The 25,521-nt window shown below is 36.8% G+C and overlaps 2 protein-coding genes across 2 annotated transcripts in view; both read left to right on the plus strand.

Annotated features, from left to right (window-relative positions):
* The window catches only part of NUCB2 (nucleobindin 2), a 35,914-nt gene extending 15,137 nt beyond the window's left edge, over nt 1-20,777 (plus strand). Inside the window, exons 4-13 of the mRNA XM_027852639.1 lie at nt 1,162-1,288; nt 5,109-5,212; nt 6,118-6,303; nt 6,519-6,609; nt 7,935-7,993; nt 8,383-8,475; nt 12,501-12,590; nt 14,281-14,451; nt 14,694-14,775; nt 19,812-20,777. Coding sequence (XP_027708440.1) covers nt 1,162-1,288; nt 5,109-5,212; nt 6,118-6,303; nt 6,519-6,609; nt 7,935-7,993; nt 8,383-8,475; nt 12,501-12,590; nt 14,281-14,451; nt 14,694-14,775; nt 19,812-19,945 — 1,137 coding nt within the window. The 3' untranslated portion in view covers nt 19,946-20,777. The remainder of the gene's footprint in view (nt 1-1,161; nt 1,289-5,108; nt 5,213-6,117; nt 6,304-6,518; nt 6,610-7,934; nt 7,994-8,382; nt 8,476-12,500; nt 12,591-14,280; nt 14,452-14,693; nt 14,776-19,811) is intronic.
* Nucleotides 20,778-25,283: 4,506 nt separating this feature from the next.
* NCR3LG1 (natural killer cell cytotoxicity receptor 3 ligand 1) overlaps nt 25,284-25,521 on the plus strand; it is a 12,293-nt gene continuing 12,055 nt past the window's right edge. The window contains exon 1 of the mRNA XM_027852617.1: nt 25,284-25,428. Within this exon, the coding sequence (XP_027708418.1) occupies nt 25,344-25,428 (85 nt within the window). The 5' untranslated portion in view covers nt 25,284-25,343. The remainder of the gene's footprint in view (nt 25,429-25,521) is intronic.

Raw genomic sequence — 25,521 nt, forward strand, 5'->3', positions numbered from 1 at the left:
TGAATCAGCCCTCTAACATGTTTGTACCTAATTTTTTGTTCAGGATGAGCTTTTCTGCCTTTGAGCCAAACCAGTCTCTCAATTGTGTTATACAGATCTTTGCCCACACCCAGCATACTTCATCAGGAATTTATCTTCTCTGCATCAATTCAGTCACATCTATCCCTTCTTTCAAGGCTTAATTTAAAATTTAGCTGTTTTGGGAAACCTTACTAGATCAATTCCATCTCACCCTGTTTATCTTGAGTTGGAATCCTAAGTTATTTGACTACAAAGTACATGTCTTCTGATTCTCTTTTCTACCCCCATGATAGTTACCTGGAAGAGCAGACAATTTGGTCCTTGATACTGAGCAATCTTTCCTTGAAGAATTTTTTTTAACGTTAATTTTTTTCCCCTGAATATTAGGGAATTAAATGTTATGGGAAAACATTAGAAAATTTTTAATTTGATCTGATAAAATTCTTTGATAACAAAATTCTTGAGATCAAATGAAGGGACAGCAAAGAGGCAAAATTAAAAGTGAATATGGAAAAATATCTTTCTGGCAGTGTGTTATTCTTGGATATGTAAATCAACCTTTTCCTTTATATTTAGTGAACATTTGTTAAAGGTGTTTCTGATCATCACAAAATGAAATGCTGCTGGCATAGTTTCATCATTGTTTGCAAAATGAGTCAGGTGCCTTCATTGCTGTTAAAAATTTTTTGCATTTAATAATGGTGTTATGCTGGGGTTGAAAATTGTGCTTATGGGAGCATGGACAAGAGAGAAAATATGACTAGCTCTGTCTGAAAGGTTATGGAGCATGTATGTTTTGTGTTTAAGAAATAAAAACACTCGAAGAAAACAAAAATTTATTTGAAATTTGAAGTTATTTACTTCAAATAATATTTCAAGGGACTCATGCTTTGAGGAGCCAAGGCATATCCTTGTCTCTCTTTTCGAGCTTAATTTTTGCCTATTCTGAATTCTTTAGTTTGTAATCTGATTTTTTTACTAATTAATGTAATCTGAAGGTAATATTTTCAGGTGTTATCATTGTTAAAGATATCAAAGTTTGTTAGAATTACTTATATGAATGGTTTGATATAATGATCTGACTTTTATTGTTACTTGAGCTTTGACGACTATAGTTTAATTTCTTTATCTTGTTAACAGAGTGGGAAACTAAGCAAAGAACTTGATTTAGTAAGTCACCATGTCAGGACAAGACTTGATGAGCTAAAGAGACAGGAAGTGGCAAGATTAAGAATGCTAATTAAAGCTAAATTGGATTCCATTCAAGGTAAGCACCTAAGAAGAGGTCAAGAAAAATTATCATTTGATTGATAAAATGTCCATTCATAATTTGTTAATTCTAGGGCTATCTCTATTAGAATACTCAATACTATCCTAGACTTGATTTAGTTTAAGAACTGGTTTGGTTCACAAAATCAGAGAAATCTCAGTGCAAGGACCTCCAAAGCTCTCTTACCCAGTCCAGTCATTGATATTTGTACTGTGTCACAATGCCTCCTGATTGGTGAAAAATAAAGAATAATTTCAACTGCCAAAACTTAATTTTTCACTAGATTTTTTTTGTACAAGTTAAATTAATTGAAATGGATAAGCGTTTCAGCTAACTTGAATCCATGTTGTTGGTTGGAATCCCGTTTTCTTCTTTAAATAGCAATCGTTTTTCATCACCAAGAATTACTTAAGGGAGTTTTATTTTTGATTACTCTGTTAGAAGTAAGAAATCTCCAAAAGTATATCTTTTTATTTAATTTTAACAAGATACTTTTTGAATTCAATCCTTGTTATTGTAGCCTACATATTTTTAAAAAATTGAATTCAGTTAAAACATTAATATTCTAAACAGGTCATATGATACATTATGTTACATAGTAGATATAATAATTAAAGGTTACTAGCTAAAACAAATCTCTACTCATGTTCTAATTGGACACTTCATCATGGTGAGGAAGTAAGCTGAGGTTCCAAAGTCACATCAGATCAGTATAGAAATTTGGAGTAGATTTCCAAATGATCATCTACCTCTATATCCTTTAATGCCTTGGTGTAGGCATTCCCAGCACAGATACAGACTGAAACCCCTACTGGCTTTAGTTTATGCTGTTCATGAGTTGCTGTGGTTCAGAGTTCCCCTCCTAGTACCTATCTCCACTGGTAATGACTCTTTCTATACTAATTCAATTTGACCCTGAACCACAGAAGCACACATTCTGTTCGTGGGTACATACTTGAAGACTTTTTCTCTTGATAAGATCTGTAATAGCTGGAAGAACCTCAGGTTACTTCCTCACCATGATGAAGTGTCCCATTAGAACTTGAGTGGGGATTTGTTTTAGCTAGTAATCTTTAATGATTGTATCTACTGTGTAACATAGTATATCACATATGACCTGTTTAGAATATATCAATATAGCCATTTAATGCTATATTGTTAAATATTAACTCTTAACATTTTAAAATTTAATGTCATAGCACACAAAACATTCCTGTTGTTCATACATCATATATTTTTAGTGCTGATGCACTTCTATGGTGTTCTCATCTATCATTCTAGACAGTAAATGCTATAGTTAGTTATTGGGGAAAAAGAGTCAACTTAGTCTATTTTTAAATAAAGGAATCCTTATGTTTGAAAGGGAAATAAAGATACTGTAAACAACTGAAGCTAAAATGCTTAAGTGCAAATACACCCAGTGGAACAGTATACAGTGATTATAATAATGTGAAAGAAAACAACCCTGAAAAGGCAGGTGAATTTAAATTAATGTTCGTGACCAGTCTTGGTCCTGAAGAACAGATGGTGAGACCAAGGAGAGAGGTGGTCAGTAGTGGGTGCAGAAGGCTGCAGACATGATATGTTATCCAGTGCAGTTTTGTGGAGGTAATTTGACTATTTTTCATTGCCATAAGGGGAGGGTTCAGTAAGAGAAGGGAGTATATCAATCAGAAAATGACTATGATGTAAAAGAATAAAATTTACCTTAAAAAAACCCACTATATACATATTCATACTAGCTAGAGTGATAAACTAGAATTTAAATTATAATAAATGTTATTTAGATAAAATTTAAATAAAGGAACAAAATTTTGATGTAAATATACATTTTGATCTTATAGAAAAAAAGTGTTTGAAATGCTTTGGCAATGATGTTTGACAAGTGAAGATTAAGAATACGGGTACCAGCATATCTGGCTTGGCCTGGGAGTTGGAAGATTATTCTGCTTTTTAAGTTTTGAACAAACTATTTGATAACTTAATATCTCTGAACTCATTATCTTTCCCCCAAAATTTCCCCCTCCCCCTTCTAGCTTGCCTCTTGTAGAGGGCAATAGTACGGTACCATCCTACCAGTCCCTCAGGCTCAAAACCTAGGTGACATCATTGACTCCTTACTATCTCTTATGCCCCATATCGAATATGTTACTGAGGCCCATAGATTTTGCCTTTGCAACATCTCTTGAATGTGCCCCCTTCTCTCCTCTGATATTGCCACTGTCTGAGTGCAGGCCCTCATCGTCTTACACCTGGACTGCTGCAGAGCCTGCTGGTGGGTCTGCCTGCCTTTCATCTCTCCTCCAGTCTACCTTCCACTCAGTCACTAAAGTGATTTTCTGAAAGCACGGATCTGACTGTTACTCAGTAATTTTCAATAGCCCCATATTGCCTCAGGATCATATATAAAATCTTCTGTTTAGTGTTCAAAGCCCTTTATAATCTAGTCTTTTCCTACCTTTCCAGTCTTTTTTATACCTTCCTCCCTGATTCAATGACAAGAATCTCCTTGCTGTTCCATGAACAAGACACTTTATCTCTTGACTCTGGGCATTTTCTCTGGCTGGCTGTCATGCCTGGAATGCTCTCTCTTCTTAACTCTATCTGCTGATTTCCCTTGGCATCCCAACTAAAATTCCACCATCTACAGAAAGCCTTTCCCAAATCCTCTTAATTCTAGTGTCTTCCCTTTGTTAATTATTTTCGATTTATCCTGTATATAGTTCGCTTTGTATATATTTGTTTCCTTGTTGTCTTCTCTATTAGATTGGGGGCTCCTTGAGGGCAGGAATTGTCTTTTTTTGGTGTCCTTAGTGCTTAGCACAGAGCCTGGCACATTGTAGGTGTTTAGTATTAATATTTATTGACTGACCAAAAAAGTATTATCCTTTGTCTAGTATAGTAATGTAACATTGTGCAAAAAATTAGAAATGTTTTGTAAATGGAACCATGTGGGGCAGATATGAATTTGTTCCCACACTGTACCTTCAGTCTCATGTAGCACAGTATCCAGCTTCTAGGAAAGAAACTTCTTCCTCTCCTTTTTTAGAATTCTTTTTTCAAATCAATGTCATATTGCTATGAATTGTAGTGCCTGTTTTTTGTAGCATAGCAGCACAGTCTGTCTTCCTTAGTTCTTTCTTAGTCAGAAAACTTTTTTTTCCTTTCATAAATATCATTTTGGTAATCATTAGTAAACTGATAAGAATCTATACTTGATTATTATGAGCAAAATGCCACATTTTCCAGAGACCTCAAATTAAATCCAGAAGCATTGGGACTTCTGATTTGATCTGTAACATTTTGGCTTTGAAACGTTCCTCTTGTTTCTTAGAAACAAAGGAACCGATATGCTGACATGTAGCCTAAATGGGACAAGTTGTATTCTTCAGCTGTAATCAAGTTTCTTACATCTCCAAAGAACAGATCCTCAGATTTGAGAACGAAATAATTCTGAATGACTGATTCTCTCCCCCTCAAAAAATTGTAAGAACTAAAACTGAGGCATCATCTTTTTACTTGATTAAAAAAAAAAGTCAAACCACTTTTGTTGTGCCAAAAGTCTAGTGACCTAGCTACAAGTTCTACAAATATCAGCAAAGGTTTGTGTGGAGATCAGCTATGCTTGAAGAGCAAGGAAATCATATTTCAAATGGCATGCTGAGGCAAGGTCTTTGCATGTGGAGGCATTGCAGGTAGAATAGTTCTGTTTTACAGGTAGAAGTTTTGTTTTACATTTGATGATTGAGTTGAGATTAGTTGTGTTTTTTGTTTTCAAATAACAACCTCCAAAAACATTTGTTTCATTTTCTTTCAGACACAGGCATAGATTATCAAGCTCTACTGAAACAGTTTGAGCACCTAAATCATCAAAATCCTGACAAGTTTGAGCCAACAGACTTAGATATGTTAATCAAAGCCGTGAGTATGCTGTACCAAACCAAGTCTTGTCTGTCTCATTGTACTGAGGTCTTTTTATTTGGCAGAAGCTCAGAGAGGCTGGCCACCATATTTTTTATAGTGTTTATGGTATCTTGCCCAGTAATGGAGCTTAATATTTAAATAGCATAAATACATAATTTCCTTGTATGTTGTTATCAAACTAAGTATTCTAATTCCTCAATTTGGTTACTTTGTATGACTGCCCAGTTTTTTATGTCTTTATTTTATTTCCTAATGTTATTTTTCAGTGGCATTGCCTGAACCCTATAGTAACTATTTTTTGGTTGTTGATCAAAATGATAGTTTTTAGTACTTAGAAAAAAAAAAGATGTAGTACTTTCTCAAAGGGAAATAAAGCTGCAACCTTATAGGATTTAAATTAAGTAAAAGTTGTAGACTCAGACCAAGAGAAAACTCCAGACTGAATAATAATGATACTAGACTTGGGATTTTCTATCAAATGAAATAACAAATAGGAAGCATTTTGTAGATCCTAAAGTATTTTATAAACACTAGTTATCATGATGTTAGTAATCATGTTTTAGCCTGGCCTCCTGATTTTGATCATCCTAAGCCTCTTAGATATGGTTTATTTACATGGATATTCCTTGTAGTTGAACTTTTTTTCAGTTGCCTCAGTTGACTGCATGGTAAGGGCTGGTAATATCTGAAAATGAAATTATAGAATTAGAGGATAAAACATGGTAAATTTAACTTTATTTTACTATTTGTTTTAGTATTATTTACTATTTTACCATTTATCTTATTGTTTTACTGGTATTAAGTTTTTCTGTAAAATTATTTGAGGGTTAATTTTACTCAACAATTTCAATTAATTTCTAAACAGTAGACTTTCAGTTTTAAAATATCTTACTGTTTTCTAGGCTACAAGTGATTTAGAAAACTATGATAAGACTCGCCATGAAGAATTTAAAAAATATGAAATGATGAAGGAGCATGAAAGGCGAGAATATTTGAAAACATTGAATGAGGAAAAAAGGCATGAAGAAGAATCTAAATTTGAGGAAATGAAGAAGAAACATGGAAATCACCCAAAAGTTAACCACCCAGTAAGGATTGTTGCTTTAGGAACATTAGCTAAGTGAAAACCCTTGATCTATCTTATAAAATAGCCAATATTTGCTGTCAAGGAAATAAGGATTACTTATTAATTAATAGTATTAATACTTGAATGATTTTTAATACTGTATATCTCTTATGACACCAATGTAATTAAGATTGATGCCTGATTTTCTCATCAGTTTTTTAAAAATCAATTTTCTAGGGAAGCAAAGACCAGTTAAAAGAGGTATGGGAGGAGACAGATGGACTGGATCCTAGTGACTTTGACCCGAAGACATTTTTTAAATTGCATGGTAACAAATTTAATATCAATATTATATTTGTGTATCCTTTTTGCAAAAATTGAAAACTAAATTATGCTGTATCAGAGGTGTCACACAAACCACAATACTCTTGAGAGCAATCTGAACCAGATTCAAATATAATTAGGTAATATTTAACAAAATAAGTAAAAATACAGTAAAAGATAAATAACATTACAGTTTAAAACTAAGCCAATGTGAGGCCTTATGTATGGATTAGTGGCCCCATTTGTATTTGAATTTGACACCACTACTGCTGTACATATATGTCACCCAGAACCTTTTGTTGAGTCTTATTGTCACTTTGAAAATTTTACAGTTTTTTCCCCTATAGTAAAATGAATAGTCTTTATTGCTGAACCTTGATATAGAATATTGGAAGTCAGTAACTTTTGATTTTGTATCATTATGTGACTTAACTTGAGACTGTTTCCTTCTCTATAAACTCAGAATAATTCTATGAATTTATCTGGTTATAATTATTTGAAAAACATTGAACACTAAATATTATTTCTACTATCAGAGCTTAGAAAGAGAAATTTATATCTATAGCATTCCTCTATCCATGTGCTCAGTTTTTAAGAAGAATTTTTGAAAGATGACTTATTTAGAATTATTTTGTTCTTTTTTAAAAATTTTTAATTAATTTATTTTTAGTTTTCAACATTCAGTTCCACAAGATCTTGAGTTCCAAATTTTCTCCCCATCTCTCCCCTCCCCCCACCCCAAGATGGCATGCATTCTGAATACCCCTTCCCCTGATCTGCCCTCCCTTCTATTACCCTCCCCTTCTATTATCCCCTTCCCTTTCTGTTTTCCTGTAGGGCAGGTTAGATTTCTATACCCCATTGCCTATATATCTCATTTCCCAGTTGCATGTAAAAACAATTTTTAACATTTGTTTTTAAAACTTTGGGTTCCACATTCTCTCCCTTCCTCCCTGCCCACCCACCCTCTTTGAGAAGGCAAGCAACTCGATGCAGGTTATATGTGTGTAGTCATGCAAAACACTTCCATAATAGCCATATTGTGAAAAACTAACTATATTTTCCTTCATCCTGTCCCACCCCCCATTTAATTATTTTGTTCTTAATTACGAGTAGTCATTGCATTATCTGACTCAGACTTATCTGGGGATCTTATTCTTTGTAAAAGTAAGAAATTTGGTTCAGTTGAAAATGAGAAGCTATCCTATTTAGGCTGAATGTCAAAACCTGCCTTTTCAAAACCATTATAAAACAACTGTGTTTTTAATGATTTATTTTCTGTTCTAGTTTATTAAAAACAATTTTGCATTTGTTACTTTTAAACTTTAGATGTCAATAGTGATGGTTTCTTGGATGAGCAGGAATTAGAAGCCCTGTTTACCAAAGAGGTAAAAATGGAACTTATTGAGTTTCTTTATTATTTGTTGCTTTCCCTTTTTCCTCCTACTCCTCTTTTTGTGGGCCTTTTCTTATTAAAAAGTGTTTTATTGATATCTTTTGTCTTTACAATAATCATTTCCTAAGTCTCTTCTCTGACACAGAAAAACAATGAAGAAAAAACATTCCCTTCTGGTAATTTTCCACCTCTTTGTCATGAGAGAGCTATACCTTGTTTTCTCTCAGTACCTTCATTTCTCCTCCTTATATTAATTGAATTAATTTACTTTTAGAGGTCTCTTCATTTACATCATTGTACTTATTATTTGTATTGTTCTCTTTGTTCTGCTTATTTCACTTTGCATCTACTTTCATACAGATCTTTCCAACCTCTTTTTAGTTAGAGAAAGTATATGACCCTAAAAATGAAGAGGACGACATGGTGGAAATGGAAGAAGAAAGGCTTAGGATGAGGGAACATGTTATGAACGAGGTACGGCTTAGAAGTTTGACTCTGTGTTGTGATGCTGTGAAGATTGGATGAAAATGTCTTCCTTGCAGCAACTTTCCAAGTTCTTGGTACTTGGAACAAATTGTCATGATATGGAATGACGAATGAATATGAAACAAGTTTCAGTCTAAAATTTTTGATTTTCTATAAATCTAACACTGTGTGAACACAAAAGCGATGCATGGTCCAATAGGAATTGTGTCAGAAATGCTTAGAATGAACTGAAGTTGGTGAAGCAAGCTAAGGAAAACAAAAATGTTGTCTCTTAAAAGAAAAAAAAAGCTATATGACTATACATTTATAACCAATGTCAAATTGCTTGCCTTCTCCATAAGGGAGGGAGGGAGAGAATTTGAAACTCAAAATTTGAAAAAAATGTTAAAATTGTTTTTACACATAATTGGGAAAAAATAAAATATTAAATAAGATTTAAAAATAAAATAGTGGCAGATAATGAAAAAAAAAGCAATACTGGGGCCTTTTCTTTTCAACAATTCATGAACAAACTTCCCAGTTTTCAAAAAGGGGAAGAGAGTAGAGAGGCAAGCTAAGTGCTTGGCATCTTTTCCTAACAAAATTCCAGAATATATCTTTAAACACGTAGTGAACATTTAGAAAAAACAACAGTGATCACTAATGGCTATGATAACTGCATCAAGAAAAGGTCAGGCCATACTTAACTGTGTTTCCTTTTTGACAAGGTTATTAGGGTGGTAGATCAGGGAATGCTGTAGATAGAAAAGAGAGAGATAGATTAGATGGTGATATATCATCTTAGATCGGTTCAGGACTGGTTGAATGACTAGGTCTAAACAGTGGGCATTAATGATTTGATGTCATCTTGGAAAGAGGAATGTTGCCATTGGGTCTCAGTTCTTTCATTTAAATCTGATTTTTAATACTTAATACAAATCAACACATTTGTTAAATTCCTACTATCTGCAAGGCTTTCACTGAAGTAGTGCTTCATCATGGTATGAAGAGTAATCTTGGGTTCCAGTAAGATATGTCAAAAGAACCCAACCTCTGGAAGCTTTTAGCAGCTTGTAAAGACTTAGGGTAGGTCAAAGTGGCCAGTTGTATGTCGCTTTATTGGAGGCCAGCCTGACGAAATATAGAAAGAGGCTCTTGTCATCAGAGACTGGCCATGAGATGATGAATGTTTATAGTACTGCAACTCATTTAAGTAGTCCACTTAAGGTATGGTGGTGTTGCCATCTCTGTTGGTGAAAGGAGTGGGCACATCAATGAAATCACTGATACTCCAGTATGAGAGAGCTGGAAGGACTCTCTGATTATCTAGACTAACCCTCTTGCTTTGTAGAGGAGGAAACTGAGGCTTCATAGAGCTGCAAAGATTTCCCCAGTTCATAACTCTAATAAATAGCAGAGCTAGGATGTGAATGCAGATCTTCTGAAACTAAATTCAACATTTTTTGATTATACCACTAAATTATCAAAGTAAGCGCTTGATACTGAGGATATGAATATAGGTATGACACATGCTTGTCCTCAAGGAGCTTATGGTTAATAGAGTAAAATGACCTATCCACCAATAACTTAAGAGATAGTAGATTGAGTTAAGTACAAAGGAGAGATTCAAGGTAAAGTGCTATCAGAAGTACATAGGAGGGGAATGATCATTTTCATTTGGGGAGAGGGTTGATGGTCAAGGAAGGTTTCATGGAGCAGATGACAATTGAGTTGGAACATGAAGGAAGGAAATAATTTCAACAAAAGACATGAGTGATGAAGAGTTTTGGGGCAAAGAGAGAGCATTGTTCATGTCAGACATGGGGGACCACTTGAGAAAAGGCATGAATAGAGGATGAAAATCAGGATAGAGGAATTCGGTTTGTGTAAAACCTAATGTTTGAATGGAAAAAGATTGTCACAAGACTGGAAATGTAGTCTGGAGCTAGATTTAAGAGAACCTGGAATGCTTTAGACTTCTTTCTTAGGTTAAAGGGAGCCACTAAATGTTTTTGAGTGGGAAAGTGAGACTAATAACATGTTTATGTAGAGTTTTAAGATGTGCAAAGCATTAGAAATTCTGTGAGGTTGTTAGTACCAAGATCATCTCCATTTTATAGGTAAGGCTACTGAGGCTCTGAAAAGTTAAGTGAGTTTCCAGCCTCAGTTCCTTAATCTGAAAAATGGGGATAATAATAGTATCTACCTTGTAGATATAACCTGGATTTCAAGCTTGGGCATTTGCAGAAGACTCTTCGTTGGTGGATAGAATGACTCCTGGTTCACCTTGAGTGCTTGAAGTACAGATTAGGCTTGTGGTTACACAGGGCTGTTATGAGGATCTAATGAAATAGTATATGTAAAGGATTTTCCAAACCTTAAAGCTCTTTATCAGTGCTACCTATTAGAATTATTATTCCAGTGACTTGCAGTCGTAAGCACTTGAATATTCTTGTTAACTGACTGCTACATTGTACAGGGATTCTGTAGTGCTCCAGAACAATATTTTTAATTAGTAAAGGGGCATTGTTAAAAAATAAAGAGAAAAAGAAGCTAGCCTCAGAATTAGAAAGATTTTCTTCCCATCAAGACAGGCAGCTAGGTGGCACACTGGATGGAGTCAAGAGGCCTGCATTCAAATCCAGTCTCAAAAAAAAAAAAAAAGTTAAATGAGTTTCCTATGATCATACATTCAGTAAGAGTCTGAGGCAAAATGCAAACTCAGATCCTCCAGATTGAAAGTTCAGCATTATATGGCATTGATTAGAGGGCTATGTTAGGAAGATACTTGGGCAGAGGTGTGGAGGATGAATGGGAGAGAGGGTCACCTTGAGGTAGGAAGACAAATTAGGAGGCTGTTATAATACCCCTGATAAGAAGTTATAAGCGACTGGAGCTAGTGATACAAAAGCTATTGACAAGGTAGAATCCATAGGACTCAGAGACAGATCCATGATGGCTTCTCTAATAAGAATTGTTGGGAAACTCTTAAGGTTTTGGGTGTGGATAACTGACAGGATAGTGCCATCAATAAGGAATAGAGAAATTAGGGGGAGGGCAGGTTTGGGAAGAAGATAACAACTATAGTGATTCACTTAGTTGATATCTTACTCTACAGATAGTACTTCTTTATCTTAATTACTCCCTTGATGGGTATTCTGAACTCTGTACTTTGGAGTGTAAGAAGCTTCCCTTTCTTAGAAATACAAAAATTTAATGTAACAAATAATTACTAAATACCTGTTTTGTGCACGTCACTGTGAGAACCCAGAGAGGGGCAATGCTCCTACCTTCATGGGACCTAGGGTGTCTTGTTCTTAGCCTGAAGCTTTGCCTCAATCTGAGAGTCTTTTGTGTTCACAGATTTGAGTTGAGCAACAGAAAAGCTTTCAAGCAACTCATGTAGCAGGTTTTCATAGTATTTCTTCATTATTCGGTTTGCAGTGAATTCAAACAACAAGCATTTATTAAGCATTGCTATGTGCCAGGCACTGTCCTAGGTCTTGGAGACATAAAGAATGAAGCAGTTCTTGCAAACCTATGTTCTTTGGGGGTGGGAACGACATGTGTATACATAATTATGTACAGGACATTAGCAGTCATCACCATACTCAGGCATAAATACAGACTAAACTCTAGGTGCCAAATAGTAGTGACTATAGGGTCATATATTCCCGTCGTTAATACAGATAATCAAAAGTTGAAGGAATCTGAAATTAGTTTTTGATTAAAACCTTAAGTGAAAAGTCTAAATTTAAGATCATGAAAAGTACTCACCTTTAAATTTGTTTTGGTTAGGCTTTTAAAGAAACCTTTGAGCTCAAATAGAATCAACATCATTCTGAGCTCCACAGTAAAGAAGTGAAAGATGTCCTACTGCTGTTACAGAAAGGATTAGTTTTTTTTTCCCCCAGTTTGTACCCGTCTCACCAGAGGTCACATAGTATTCCAGTATTTCTTAGCAGAAGAGAGTGTCTAATGTCTGAATGGTGGAGGGCAAAGTTAATGTTATATTTCTGTTTTCCTCTAATCAGGTTGACATTAACAAGGACCGGTTAGTAACTTTGGATGAGTTTCTAAAAGCTACTGAGAAAAAAGAATTCTTGGAGCCAGATAGCTGGGAGGTAATATCTGTTTTAAGTGGACTTATATCATGTTTTTCTTCACTTCATCAAGATGTTCACTGATGTCTCTTTTTGTCTTTTGTATTATATTTAGATACTTAATGACTTTTTATAGAAGACCAATTTTTTGTGAACTGGTAGAATTACTCTTACTGATCCAAGGAAAGATCAGCATACATAAATTTAAAGAGATACTGGACTGTGCCAACATAAACAGAATCTGACATTTTCCAAATATAATAACAATACTAGCTAGTATTGATAAAGTGCTTTAAGGTTTGCAAATCATTTTACAAATATTATTTTATCCTCATAACAACCCTGGGAGATAGGTACTATTATTCCATTTTACAGATGAGGACGCAGCAGCGGTTAAGTGACTTGCCCTAAGTCACATAGCTTGTGAGTATCTGAGGTCAAATTTGAACTCAGGTCTTCCTGGCTCCAGGCCTGATGCCCTCTCTGTTGTAACATCTAGCTGCCTCTAATTTTGAATAAAGGTATACATTTGTCAACTCAGACATTTTTTATAATATTTGAGAGGCTGATTCTTTGACCTTAGAGGCTTTTGTCTATTATTTGAAACATGAGGAAGAAGGTGTGAAGGAAGATAACAGAGGAATATCCTCTCCTTCTAGTGCCCTCTAGTGATCAGGATGGCATAGAGAAGGGCTGCTGTTGTTCCCCAGTCAGGACCTGGGATTTCATCAGTATGAGGAATTCCTAGTTTGGAAACTCCCTCTACTGATTTTCTAATGTACTCTATCAGTCCCCTGGAATTTTTGATCTTAGAGCCCTCCAGACCACTGAGCAGTTCAGTGATTTGGCTGGGCTCATAGAGCTGGTATGCAGGTGTCAGTGGCAGGGTTTGAACCTGAGGCTTCCTTTACTCCAAGGTTCCTACTCAATCCACTATGTCTTACTACCCCTCAAACACAATTAGAGTGATAAAATCATAAAACTTTAAAAGCTAGAAGGGACTTTAAATTGTTGCCACCTTTTAAAAAGTTTCCTTTCTTAATAATAAATTTAACAAACACAAACATTTCAGTATATAAAGAACAGAAAATAGTATTGTATCTAAAACCATGACCTTTGGTTATGTACAGTTTTTAAAAGTGTATGTTAAGTGTAATACAATAGTGATAAATCTACCCTGCTTATCTGTGTCCTCTTCTGAAATTCCTTCTGTCATAGGCATTTCTTAATATTTCACTAAGGCTCCTTTCTTCCCCCTTCCTCTTCCAACTCTTCTCTTTTTTCCCTTTTCTCTTCTCTTTTTTCCCTTTTCCCTCCCCTTCTCCCTTCTCTCTTCTCCCTTCTCCTTTCCCTCCCCTGCCCTTCCCTCCCTCTTCTCCTTCCTACTCTTCCCCTTCCTTCCTTCCTTTCTCCTGTTAGCCCAAATGGATGTTCTCCCTTGTAACAAGTAGTAGTCAAGCAAAAGAAGTAGATGTATTAGCTAGTCTGGAAATCGGTCTCACTTTGCCCCTGCTTGGCAGGAAGCACGCTGCAGCCTCAGTTTTGTGAAGTCTTGCTTGCTCAGTGCATAGAAGATTCCTTCTGTGACGGTGGTCACCATTTGAGGAGCGTAATGCTTGCCTCTTCTGACTCTCCACCTCATGGTGGTGCCCTTCTTTCTACAAGAAAACTCAGGCGTTTCCTTGTCCTGTGGTTTTTTTTTTTTTAATAGACGTTGGATCAGCAGCAGCTTTTCACAGAAGAAGAGCTGAAAGAATTTGAAAATCACATCTACGAACAAGAACACAAGCTCAGGCAGAAGGCAGAAGACCTCCAGAAGCAAAAGGAAGAGCTCCAGCGTCAGCACGACCAGCTCCAGGCCCAGAAACACGAATACCAGCAGGTCAGCCCTTGAGTGTCAGTACCTGCCTCACATCCAGTTGCCTCATCCAGGTGGGGCAGGGGTTGAGCGTTTTCACCAGTGAAGATCTCTCTTCCAAACATAATAACAATAATAGCTAGTATTGATAAAGTGCTTTAAGGCTTGCAAATCATTTTACAAATATTATTTTATCCTCATAACAACCCTGGGAGAAAAGTACTATTACCTTCACACATTTAGTTCTCACTGTTTTCATTTGCCAGGTGGTACAACAGATGGAACAAAAGAAATTACAACAAGGAGTACCTCCAGCAGGGCCAGGTGGAGAATTAAAATTCCAGCCACGTAAGTAATTGCAATTTTTTTTCTTGGAAAACAAAAAAAGCAAGCTAGTAGTAAACAAAATTTATTTCAATGAATTATTAATAAATGAAATGTAATTTCAAAGAGTAAGATGTGTGCTTTTTTCTATTCATCTACAAAAATGTAAAACAGTTGCTGTATTGAAGAGAAAAAAATATAAAATTTCTAAAAGAAACTTTATTCTCCAAAGCACATTTCACAGATTTTCTTTAAATGACAACCCAGTTAGCATTGATAGGCTTAATTAAAAATCTTTAGTCTTATTCAATTAGATGTTTATTAAACACCTACTGTGTGCAGGGAGATGTGGTTATGAAGCTAAAAGTGAGGCAGTTTTTTATCTCTAGGAGCTTACTTTCTACTAGGGAAGGAAGAAGGGAGGAATATACTCTGAGCAAAATAAAATTGAGGGAAGGAGGAAGCATCGGTAACAAGGGAGATCAGGAAAGTCTTCATGGAAGAGGTCTGATATCTGATGAGCTTTGAAGCAATGTAAGGATTCAGAGAGAAGGAGGACATTGTAGGTGTTTTAATTTTTGTTTATTAACTTTTGCTTGCTTCCACCTCCTCAATAGTGTCTCCCCCCATCCCCCCCCCACTGAAGAAATAAAAATGATCCTCTTTGGCAACTGATATGATAATGGGAGTGATGGGGATTGAGGGGTCAGAAGTGACACCAAAGTTGTGAACCTGATAGCCTCCATAGCAATAAGGAAGGGGTGGGGGGTAGAGGTATAGGTTCAAGAGGAAAAATAACATAATGAGATCGAATTTGTCTATCTCATACAACTCCCTCTGCCCAGGTGAGTTAGGTGGCTTGCCAACTTGCTGACACTGAAAGAGAGGCAAGGCTCTTACTGCATTACTCTCCAGGTGGGTCAAGTGGTTCCAACTGTAGCTGTGAGGTGATTTAGGAGAGGGAGGGGGAATGTGTTAGGGAAATAGACTTGCCTGTTGGCGCCTACATAACATCTCCTGTGAGTATCAGTTAGGTTAGGTTATAACTTCCCCAAGACAACAAGGCCTGACTCAGAAGGATGTGCAGTTTAGAGAGCTTATACTGTGGAAGAAGGCAGAGACTAGGGAGGATAAAGGTAAGTATAGTTATAGGAATTGGTTGTCATGAGGGCAGGGACTATCTTTTACCTTTTTCTGTATCCCTAGCACTTAGCACAGTGCCTGGCAAATGGTAGCCACTTAATAAATGTTTATTGACTGACCTTCTGGTAACCTGTTATGATTGGTGAAAGAGATAATCACTGAGAAAAAAAAAAGTTTGACCTGACCATGTCAATTTGGTCAGCATAGTCTAAGTCCATAGTTAAGGATCTCTAAACAGCAGGTGGAGGTGGTCCAATTTCCCAGCCATGCAGGGCTAGGTTCAAACAATGCAATAAGGTTTCCTCTCAATTCTCACAATTAAACAAACTTTTCTCACAGGACAGAAATTAGACTAGACTCGTAATTGAATAGGAAGGGAACTAAGCTAGCTCCAGAATTGAGTCATAAGATGAAGTCAGTATGGCTCACTTAATTCCCATAATTAACCACTTGCTGTCCTAATCCCCTCAATTTCCTCACTATTCCAAATCAAATGATGTCAACAAGCATTTATTAAGCTTACTGTGTGTCAGGCTCTGAGAAGTGTTGGGCATAAAAAAGAAGGCAAAAGCAGTCCCTACCCTAGAGGAACTTGCATTCTAACGGGAGAGAAAACACGTAAATAACTGTACACAATCCAGATAAGTACAGAGCAAATTGGAGACAGTCTGAGATGGAAGGTCCTACCATTGAGGGAGGTAGGAAAAGGCTTCCTGCAGTGGGTAGAATTTGAGCTGAGACTTGAAGGCAGCCAGCTGTCAGAGATCAGGAGGAAGGCAACCAGTGAAAAGATGTGGGAGAAGTATTGTGTCCAAGGGATGAGAAGAAGGATGGATCTTAGAATGCATAGGGGCAAGTAAATGTAAGAAGACTGGAATGGGGGGTAGGGGGGAACAAGTTAGGAAGGGATTTAAAGGCCAAACAGAGGGTTTTATCTTTGATCCTGAAGGTAATAGGGAGCTGCTAGAGTTGGTTGAACAGGGGTGGGGGTCAGGTGGAGGTGCTGGTGGTAGTGATGTGGTTAGACCTGTACTTCAGGAAGATCATTCTGAGGATTGGACTGGGGAATGGGGAGAGACTTGGGGCAGAAATAGCAACCAGAAGACTACAGTCCACAGTAGTCCACAGTCCACATGGGAAATGATGGGACCTGTTACCAGGATGGCAGCTGTGTGAGTGGAGAGATGGAGAAGTAGACAAGAGGTGTTATGAAGATAGAATAAACAGGATTTGGCAAAAGATTGACTATGTATGTAGGGTGAGTGAGAGTAAAGAGCCTGGGTGACTGGGAGGATGGTGGTACCCTGGACAGTAAAAGGGAAGTTGGGAAGGGGAAAGTGTTTGGAGGGAAATCTAATGAGTTCAGTCTGGGCCATGTTGAGTTTGAGATGTCTGTGGGACAGCCAGTTTGTGATGTCCAGTAGGTAACTGGAGATTGGAGACTGGAGGTCAAGAGAGAGGTTAGTGCTTGATAAATAAATCTGAAAATCGTCTTCATGGAGATTAGAAGTGAATCCATGAAAATAGATGAGATGACCAAGTGAGATGGTAAAGAAGGAGAAAGGAGGGACTGCCAGGACAGAGTCTTGGGGGATACTTCACAAAAGTAGGCATGACCTAGATGAAGTTCTTACAAAGGAGACTGGACAGATAGGAGGAGAACCAGGATAGAGCAGTGTCTAGGTTTTCTAGGAGGAGAAGATATCTAGGAGATGTATAATTAACAATGTCAGAGTCTTTGGAGAGGTCAAGGAGGATGAAGATTGAATAAATGAACTCTAACTTTAACCCCAATTATTCTGGCAACCTTCACTATCTAGAAATTTTTCCTTTAGACTGAATGTCTTCTGCTGCAGTATTGGCCCATTTCCTCTTAGTTTGATCTCTTTGGACAGGAGAGCCCTATTTTGTAGAACAGCATAGTTCCTTATTCAGTAAATATTTGTTGATGATGATGGCTTGTTCTTTGTGTTTAAGAACCCTTAAAAATATTAAATTGACCTGAGTTTTGATGGTTCCATAAGGTTGAACCTTTCCTTACAGGTCTCCCTCTTCTCCTGTCTGAACTTTGTATCACTTTTGTTATTTGCTTCTGAAAATTCTCAATTTCTCTCAAATTGTGAACTTCACTAGAAATAGAACTCTGTGAAGGGTCTGATTAGTGTTAACTACAGTGGGAGAATTGCAGACCTATGTCATTTTTTCAAACTGAAACAGCAATACTAGAGATGGAATGGTATTCCTGTGCCAACTGCTGTTTGAATTATAACGAGGGAATGTTCTATTGTGAACTTCTGTGTGAAAGGCAGCCATGATTTGCCTTGAAAACTGTAATGGTCAGTTTAATGCAGGCCTGGAAGATAGCAGAAAGAGATTAAGCCAGGGTGAGGATGGAGCTGAGTTTTAATTCCCTGTAGAACCAGGCATACCACATACACATTCTTTGGTTAGAGATGTTTCCTGGGAATGGTTTGTTTGCACCTATAATTATACATAGTCTCATTTGAGACAGATATTTGACAGTTGCTAGTAAAGTATGTAATAAGTCAGATTATTCCAGGGAGAGTTAATAGTTGAATTGATTTATTGACTCAAGGAATTCTTATCTTAACAAATCATGTTCCCTCAGGCAAGAAGAGTGCATTATTTTCTTTTTTTCCCACTTAATGGTATTTTATTTTTCTAATTACATGTAAAGATAGTTTTCAGCCCCTCCCCTAGACAGTAAGCACTCTGATATGTTATACATGTGCAATCATGTTAAACATATTTCCACATTAGTAATGTTGTGAAAGAAGAATCAGAACAAAAGGGAGAAATCACGAGAAACAAAAAACAAAAAGTGAAAATAGTATGCTTCAATCTGTATTCAGACTCCATAGTTTTTTCTCTGGATTTGGTTAGCATTTTCCAACATAAGTCTTTTGGAATTGTTTTGGGTCATTTTCTTGCTAAGAAGAGCTAAGTCTATCATAGTTGATCGTCACACAATGTCACTGTGTGCAATGTTCTCCTGGTTCTGCTCACCTCACTCAGCATCAGTTCATGTAAGTCTTTCCAAATTTTTCTGAAATCTGCTCATCATTTCTTATAGCACAGTAGTATTCCATTATATTCATATACTCTAACTTGATCAGCCATTCCCCAATTAGTGGACATCCTCTCAATTTCCAATTCTTTGCCACCACAGAAAAGAGCTGCTATGAATATTTTTGTACATGTGGGTCCTTTCCCCTTTTTTTAGGATCTCTTTGGGATACAGATCTAGTAGTGGTATTGCTGGATCAAAGGATATGCACAGTTTTAGAGTCCTTTGGGCATAGTTCCAAATAAAGTGTCTTATTTTCAAGTGATTGCTATTGGCAATTAGAAAATGTCTGATGTCATTCAGATTTAATTAACAATGTCCATTTCAGAAGATGTGATGATAGACTAATCCAACCCTATTAGAAGATACTGATGTTGTTTTTTAGTGTATATTTTTGTTTTCCACACTGTATCCTGTGAATGGTCCAAAGCTTTGTATCCTTTAGCAAAGTATAGTAATACTAGAGACTTTAAAAAAAAATTATTATTTGCTGGTTTCTTCAAAAGTATTTGCCTTATTTAAAAATGCGTTGCAGAAGTGGGGAAATCTTTGAACTATAGATCTGTATTTTAATTTCCCACAGATTTGCTGACTCAGAATTATTATTGTGCTAATTGAATGGCTCTTATTTTAAAAAATCTACTTTTTTTACATATAGAGGAAAATGGTTTTTAAAAACTTCTCATATTAGTGCCAGGTTGAAACTTTTTCATGACAATATAGCCCCCAAAAGCAAACAGTAAAGATTTATTTCTGAGAGAGAAGTCTTTTGGGACCTCATTCTGCTACTAGTTGCAATGATATGTGTTGATCTTTTTCTGTTTTACAGCTGGACAGCAGCAAGAGGAGAAGTCAGAAAAGCATTCTCTAGGCAGTGACCACCTTCAGCCTTTGCCACCACAGCATGTTTCTCCTCTTCAGGAGGGAGCAGCCATGGCTGAACATGTCCAGATTCACCCTTAACCACCTGGTGCCTCAACTTTATACATTTTTGGTTCATTTTTTTTTTGTTTAAAAAGGAAGACTAAAGTGGATTAAGAAATTAAATTTAAAATATCCTATTCCTTGCCTCTACTTGTTGCATCATCAAAAGGATAATTGTAATTTTGTTTTTAGCAACATTTTAAGGCAATCTTTCTTCATTATCTCCTGAAAAATGTGAAGGGAGAGAAGGTTACTAAAACTCTAGTTACCTTTTTTGACTCCCTTTTCTAAAAGCAAATTTTGATGGCTGAGGGATAAGATCCCATTAAAACAAAACAAAACAAAACAAAAAAACCCAGGAGTTAGCTGTGAATAATAATCTGTTCTCAGGAGAATCCCGGAACTAACCTAGAACATATGTGTATGGCTCCAACAAAAGATGATCGAGAACCTGGATCCAAGGGTCAAGTTTTTCCATTTCTAGCACTGCCACCCTGCTTGTTGTTTCTGAGACCAAAAAAGTACCCCTCAAAACAAAACTTTGGAACTTCAGCTTTTGATTTTTTTTAATTGCCTTGAAGAATTATGCAGAACAGTAACGATCATTCATGTTTATATGTCCCTCACATTCTTACTATGTAAAGCCTTTAGCATAAATATTTTTGGTAACATTAGTTATAATGAAGGTAAATGCATTATACCAGCTCTGTTGTGGGCTAAACATTTACAAAGTTGTTTTTTCTGCGTAATAGCCTTCCTTCCTAAGAGTCTTTAAAACTCTGCATGTTATTCAAATGATGATCATTTTTTTTTTTTTTTAGTGAGGCAATCAGGGTTAAGTGACTTGCCCAAGGTCACACAGCTAGTAAGTGTCAAGTGTTTGGTCTGAGACTGGATTTGAACTCAGGTCCTCCTGACTTCAGGGCCGGTGCTCTATCCACTGTGCCACCTAGCTGCCCTTGATGATCATTTTTCTTGAAAAAAGGATATCACAAGAAATAACATTGGAGTTTTCTGTGCAGATTTGCCTTTCTGCATTCATTGTATATGTCCCTAAATTTTCTGTATTTAAAATGATAAATTTCTGTGTTGATGGTGGGTAGTTGGTGGGCTCTTTTCTTTATTTAATGGGTACAATTTGACTCTTCACTGGATTATTTTTTTGCTTTGATAGAAACAATTCATTTTCCTCATACTTTACCACAAGTTAATGGCTCGTCTGTGTACTTGACAAGTGGGAGAAGAAAAGTAATTCATCCTGGTTCTGTGAAACATTCTTCATAAATCAGCTTGTCCAAATTTTGTTGTTTTTTTCTTGGTCTTCAATTTTAACCATCTTTTTGAAAGATGGTGCAACAGTTGTACGTGCCATTTTATTATATTAGTAGCACCTTGATTTTCTTGTATTTCTCAAACTACCCCCCCCCCCCACCCCAAACTCCCTGTTTAGTGTTAGGGCAGTAAGTTACTGAATTACTAGAGAAGTAGTTTATTTGTGATTATTATGGCTTTTTATATGAATACCTGCCATTCTGCTTCATGTTTTAAGCATCATTTTGTAGTAATTTTGTTTCCTTTTTGTTAAACATGGATTTTAAAACTATTTACGTATACTTAATATTATAGGAGAAAACATAACACATATGTTGAGACTCCTTTCTTTGGCTTGAATTTTTCCTAGATGAATTATTTTTTTGTTTCCTGTCTGCATTTCTTTCCTCCCTTAGTATAACTGGATTTTGTTTTCATTGGCATTGGCATTGTTTGAGAGGTGAAGTTGGACTTGGGAAAAGAAAAAAGGCTCCTTGAAGAAATTATCATATTACTCTTGCCAAGCAGGATCCTTTCCTCTAGGGTCGCCTTTTGGATTTCTGCACGTTGCCAAAGGGAAGACTGTTCATCCTGTAGAGAAATCTCTAACTTGATCCATAAGACTGGACTTCATGGGGAAATCTAATGGGGGAAGGTGGGAACCCAGGGGCACCAATACCTGCTTGCACCACAGTGTAGTAAAGGCCCTAACGAGTAGATGCCTCTTGTCCAATTCCTTGATGGTTTTTACTCCATTAAAATAATAATGGTCATGAAAACAAACCAGAGCCCATCTCCCACGCTTGGTGTATGATAGCAAATATTTTCCACCTCTTCAATTGGTGATAAAGACTACAAATATTTTTCGTAATATAAAGCCATGCCCATATGTTGGTGAGGTAAACCTAATTCACTTTTTTTGTTGTTGTCATTGTTGCTGTTTTAAAAAGACTTGAGCCCTTTTCCTGATTCGTTGCTTCCACTCCCAGGCAATATAATAAAGTTCTTTCCCTTCTGTGGTTCCTATCAGTTTTCCCAAATCCAGTTTGCTTGCCTTTCCCTGGTTTTTAGAGCGTTTGCAGCACATCCTACCAGTCTGTAGGAAAGAGCAAAGCAGGAAGTAATTCCTTCTTGATTTTAGTTGTTAGCTCCAACTGGCCTGATATGTCACCACCAACAACCTCAAAACAATAGCTATTGAACTTCTCATACAGTATGTCTATGCCCTCACAATGCTAAGGCTGATCTTTTCTTCCTGGGAGTGCACCCTACAGTGATCCTAATTAAAGCTAAAAAACTTGTTAAAATAGACTTCTGTTTCAAGAGATTTGTGTAGAAGACAAAAATACATGCTAAATCTTTTACCTTGAGGACATGATTTGAAGAATGATGTTGCATTTTTGTAGAATAACATGATAATATGAAATAAGTTGAGTGTTCTCCATTTCTGGGGTCCTCTTCCATTACTTCCTATGACTTTCCTCCTATCTCCTTTGTATCTGAGTTTGGTGTTGAAAAGGCTTTGCAGACTGAATTACCTTTCATACTCCTTGGGCACATCCTTATATGCCAGAATAGGGCAAGGACTGCCATCAAAAATTGTGACTTCTGTTCTTTAGACATTTCCATCTTTAAGGCTGTCTGGCACCTTTCGCATACATTGAATTTGGAAGTCATTGAAAGTTTTAGAAGTGGCCATGAGTGCTGGCCACGCATCAAGAACCTATAATTGGGGGGGAAAAACCATTTTGGGAAGGTGTCTGGTTGTCTGAAATAAGTGTGGAAGGAATAAGTTTACTCACTGTTTTCAGTGTAGTTTCATATTCTTTTTTAAAAAGATTGTTATTCCTTTTCCTTTTAATCAGTGAAACCAATGCTGCTTAATATACATTTAGCATAACTGTCTTGTGTTCTTTAAAACCTTTTTTGATAGTTCACCAATTTTATTTTAAATCTTACGGGCTTGATTAAATATCCTTTAGATTGTATTTTCTGTAATTTTTTAAAAGGATTCTCAAGATTGTGCACTTCAGGTGTTAAAATGCAGCCCTGTGTACCAATTTTTTAAGGTGGACAGGCTCAGCTGTAATTGACCTTTAAAATGGACTGACATGATCTGTGCACCACTGTATTTAGATTGGCTTGTACTTTGTTTGGACCACTTAAAAATGAATAATTGCTTTGCAATCTTGTTAACTAAGTCAAGAAGACACAGATTCAAGCATTAACTTTTCAACTTGTGTATGGATTTCTTTTCTTTTTTGGACATATGTTGTAAAAATTCATATTCTCCAGTGCAATATTTCTTAGAAAATGTTGTTCCCGTCATCCTTTGTATAGATTTGTTTTAAATTTGATTAAACAGAAAATCAGATAAAATGTGATGTTTGGTGTAACTTTCTATGGACTCACATTTGATGATGATCACCATGCTCTTTGTTGTACACCAACATATAGTTAGGAGTTTGAAGAGGTTTCTTGTCTAACCTCAGGATTCTTTTTTACAATATTCTTGATAGGCTGATGTCCTGACTGTGCTGCAACACTTTCAGGGATGGAAAACTCAGGACCTCATAAATCTGTTTCATTGTTAGATGGTGTCAGGCATAAGGAAATGATTTTTCATGTTAAGCTGAATGACTTCCATCCTTGCTCAGACCTTTGGAAAAATGCAAAGGACTCTATTCCCTCTGCCACAGGTCAGCCCTTAGAACAATCTCCTGAGGGTTGGAAGGGAATTCAAAGCTCATGTAGTCCAACCCATAACTGAGCAGCAATGCTCTTTACAATATCCCCAACAGGTGGTCTTCAGCTTCTCCTGACTGCTCAGCAAGGCAGTTTGTTCACCTTTTGGACGATGGCTTTGTTAGCATTTCCCCCCTCTCCCTCATATTAAGCTGTCCTAACACTCCTTGGCTTTTCTTCATCCAGGGATCACCCCCAGCACCTTCAACTCCTCTGCGGGTAAGATGATTTTTTAATGGCACTTGTCTATCCAGAAATTTCCTTACAGAGCAGCTAACACAAGAAGTGCTCAGTACTTGGTCTATTTCTGAATGTAATTAGGTGAAAAGGAGAAGAACCTATATGTTCCAAAATGTTTATAGCAGCTCTCTTTGTGGTGGCAAAAAATTGGAAACCACAGGGATATGCTCATCAATTGGGGAATGGTTGAACAAGTTGTGGTATATGATTGTGCTGGAATACTACTGTGATGTAAGAAATGATGAGTTCAATGATTTTAGAAAACCGTGGAAGAAGTAGGTGCAATGGATAGAGCTCCGGCCTTGGAGTCAGAAGGACTTGAGTTCATATCTGGCCTCAGACAAGTGACACTTATTAGCTGTGTGACCCTGGTCAAGTCACTTAACCCTGATTGCCTCACCGAAAAGGGAAAAAAAAACCCAACCCCCCCCCAAAAAAACCAAACCCCAAAACCAAAAACATGGATTTGCGGAGATAATAGTGAAATGAGCAGAACCAAGAACATCATATATGGGTAACAGTGATATTGTTTTAAGAACCACTGAACAAATAAGTTATTTTGACTTAAAAATACCCAAATTAACTATAAAGAATATATGGAGATGCTGTCTGCATCCAGAGAAAGACCTGATAAATAGAATTATGTATAGAATAATTTTACATACATACATACGTACGTACGTACACACCTATTTGGGTCTAATGGTAACTATCTCGGTGGGGAGGGAGGAAAAAAAGATTTACATGATAATGTATATTTAAAAGGAGTAGCAAGTTGTGCATAGTAGATTTGCAGTTTCATGTACAATCATAATCATCTTTCTTATTGGACTATGTTAGGAAATAAAGTTTTAAAAAAGTAAAAAAAAAGAAAAACCAAAACTTGGTTGAATGAATGAATTCGTCTTTCCGAGGAAAGAGGTCATAATTGATTTCTGTATTTGGTTTGTTGAGAATAAACACAGATTCCTCCACATTCTCCGCTCTTTGCCCCACCCATTGCTGTGGGTCCGCCCTTCCTGGTAAGGTTTCCACCCCCTTTGAGCCAAATAAAAGCAGCTATCTTCCCCTTCAAAGCAAAACTTGCTCATCCAGTGTTTCATCAGCCTGTTCCGTGGACTCTCAGGCTGCAGTCACGGTCATGGTCGTTGCTCGTAGCTTCCCTGCAGCCGCTGGGATGTTCTTGGGAGTCCTCCTGGGGCCATGCGGGGCCCAGTACGCGCCAGGTAAGGAAGGAGATGAGCGCAGCGTACCCGGGGAGGGATCACGTTCCCAAACCTGGCCGGGATAGCTAAGGGAGTGTGAGTGGCCGCACGCCA

This window comes from Vombatus ursinus, unplaced genomic scaffold (assembly GCF_900497805.2).
Source record: "Vombatus ursinus unplaced genomic scaffold, bare-nosed wombat genome assembly UNPS02009770.1, whole genome shotgun sequence".
In the NCBI taxonomy this organism is placed as follows: Eukaryota; Metazoa; Chordata; class Mammalia; order Diprotodontia; family Vombatidae; genus Vombatus; species Vombatus ursinus.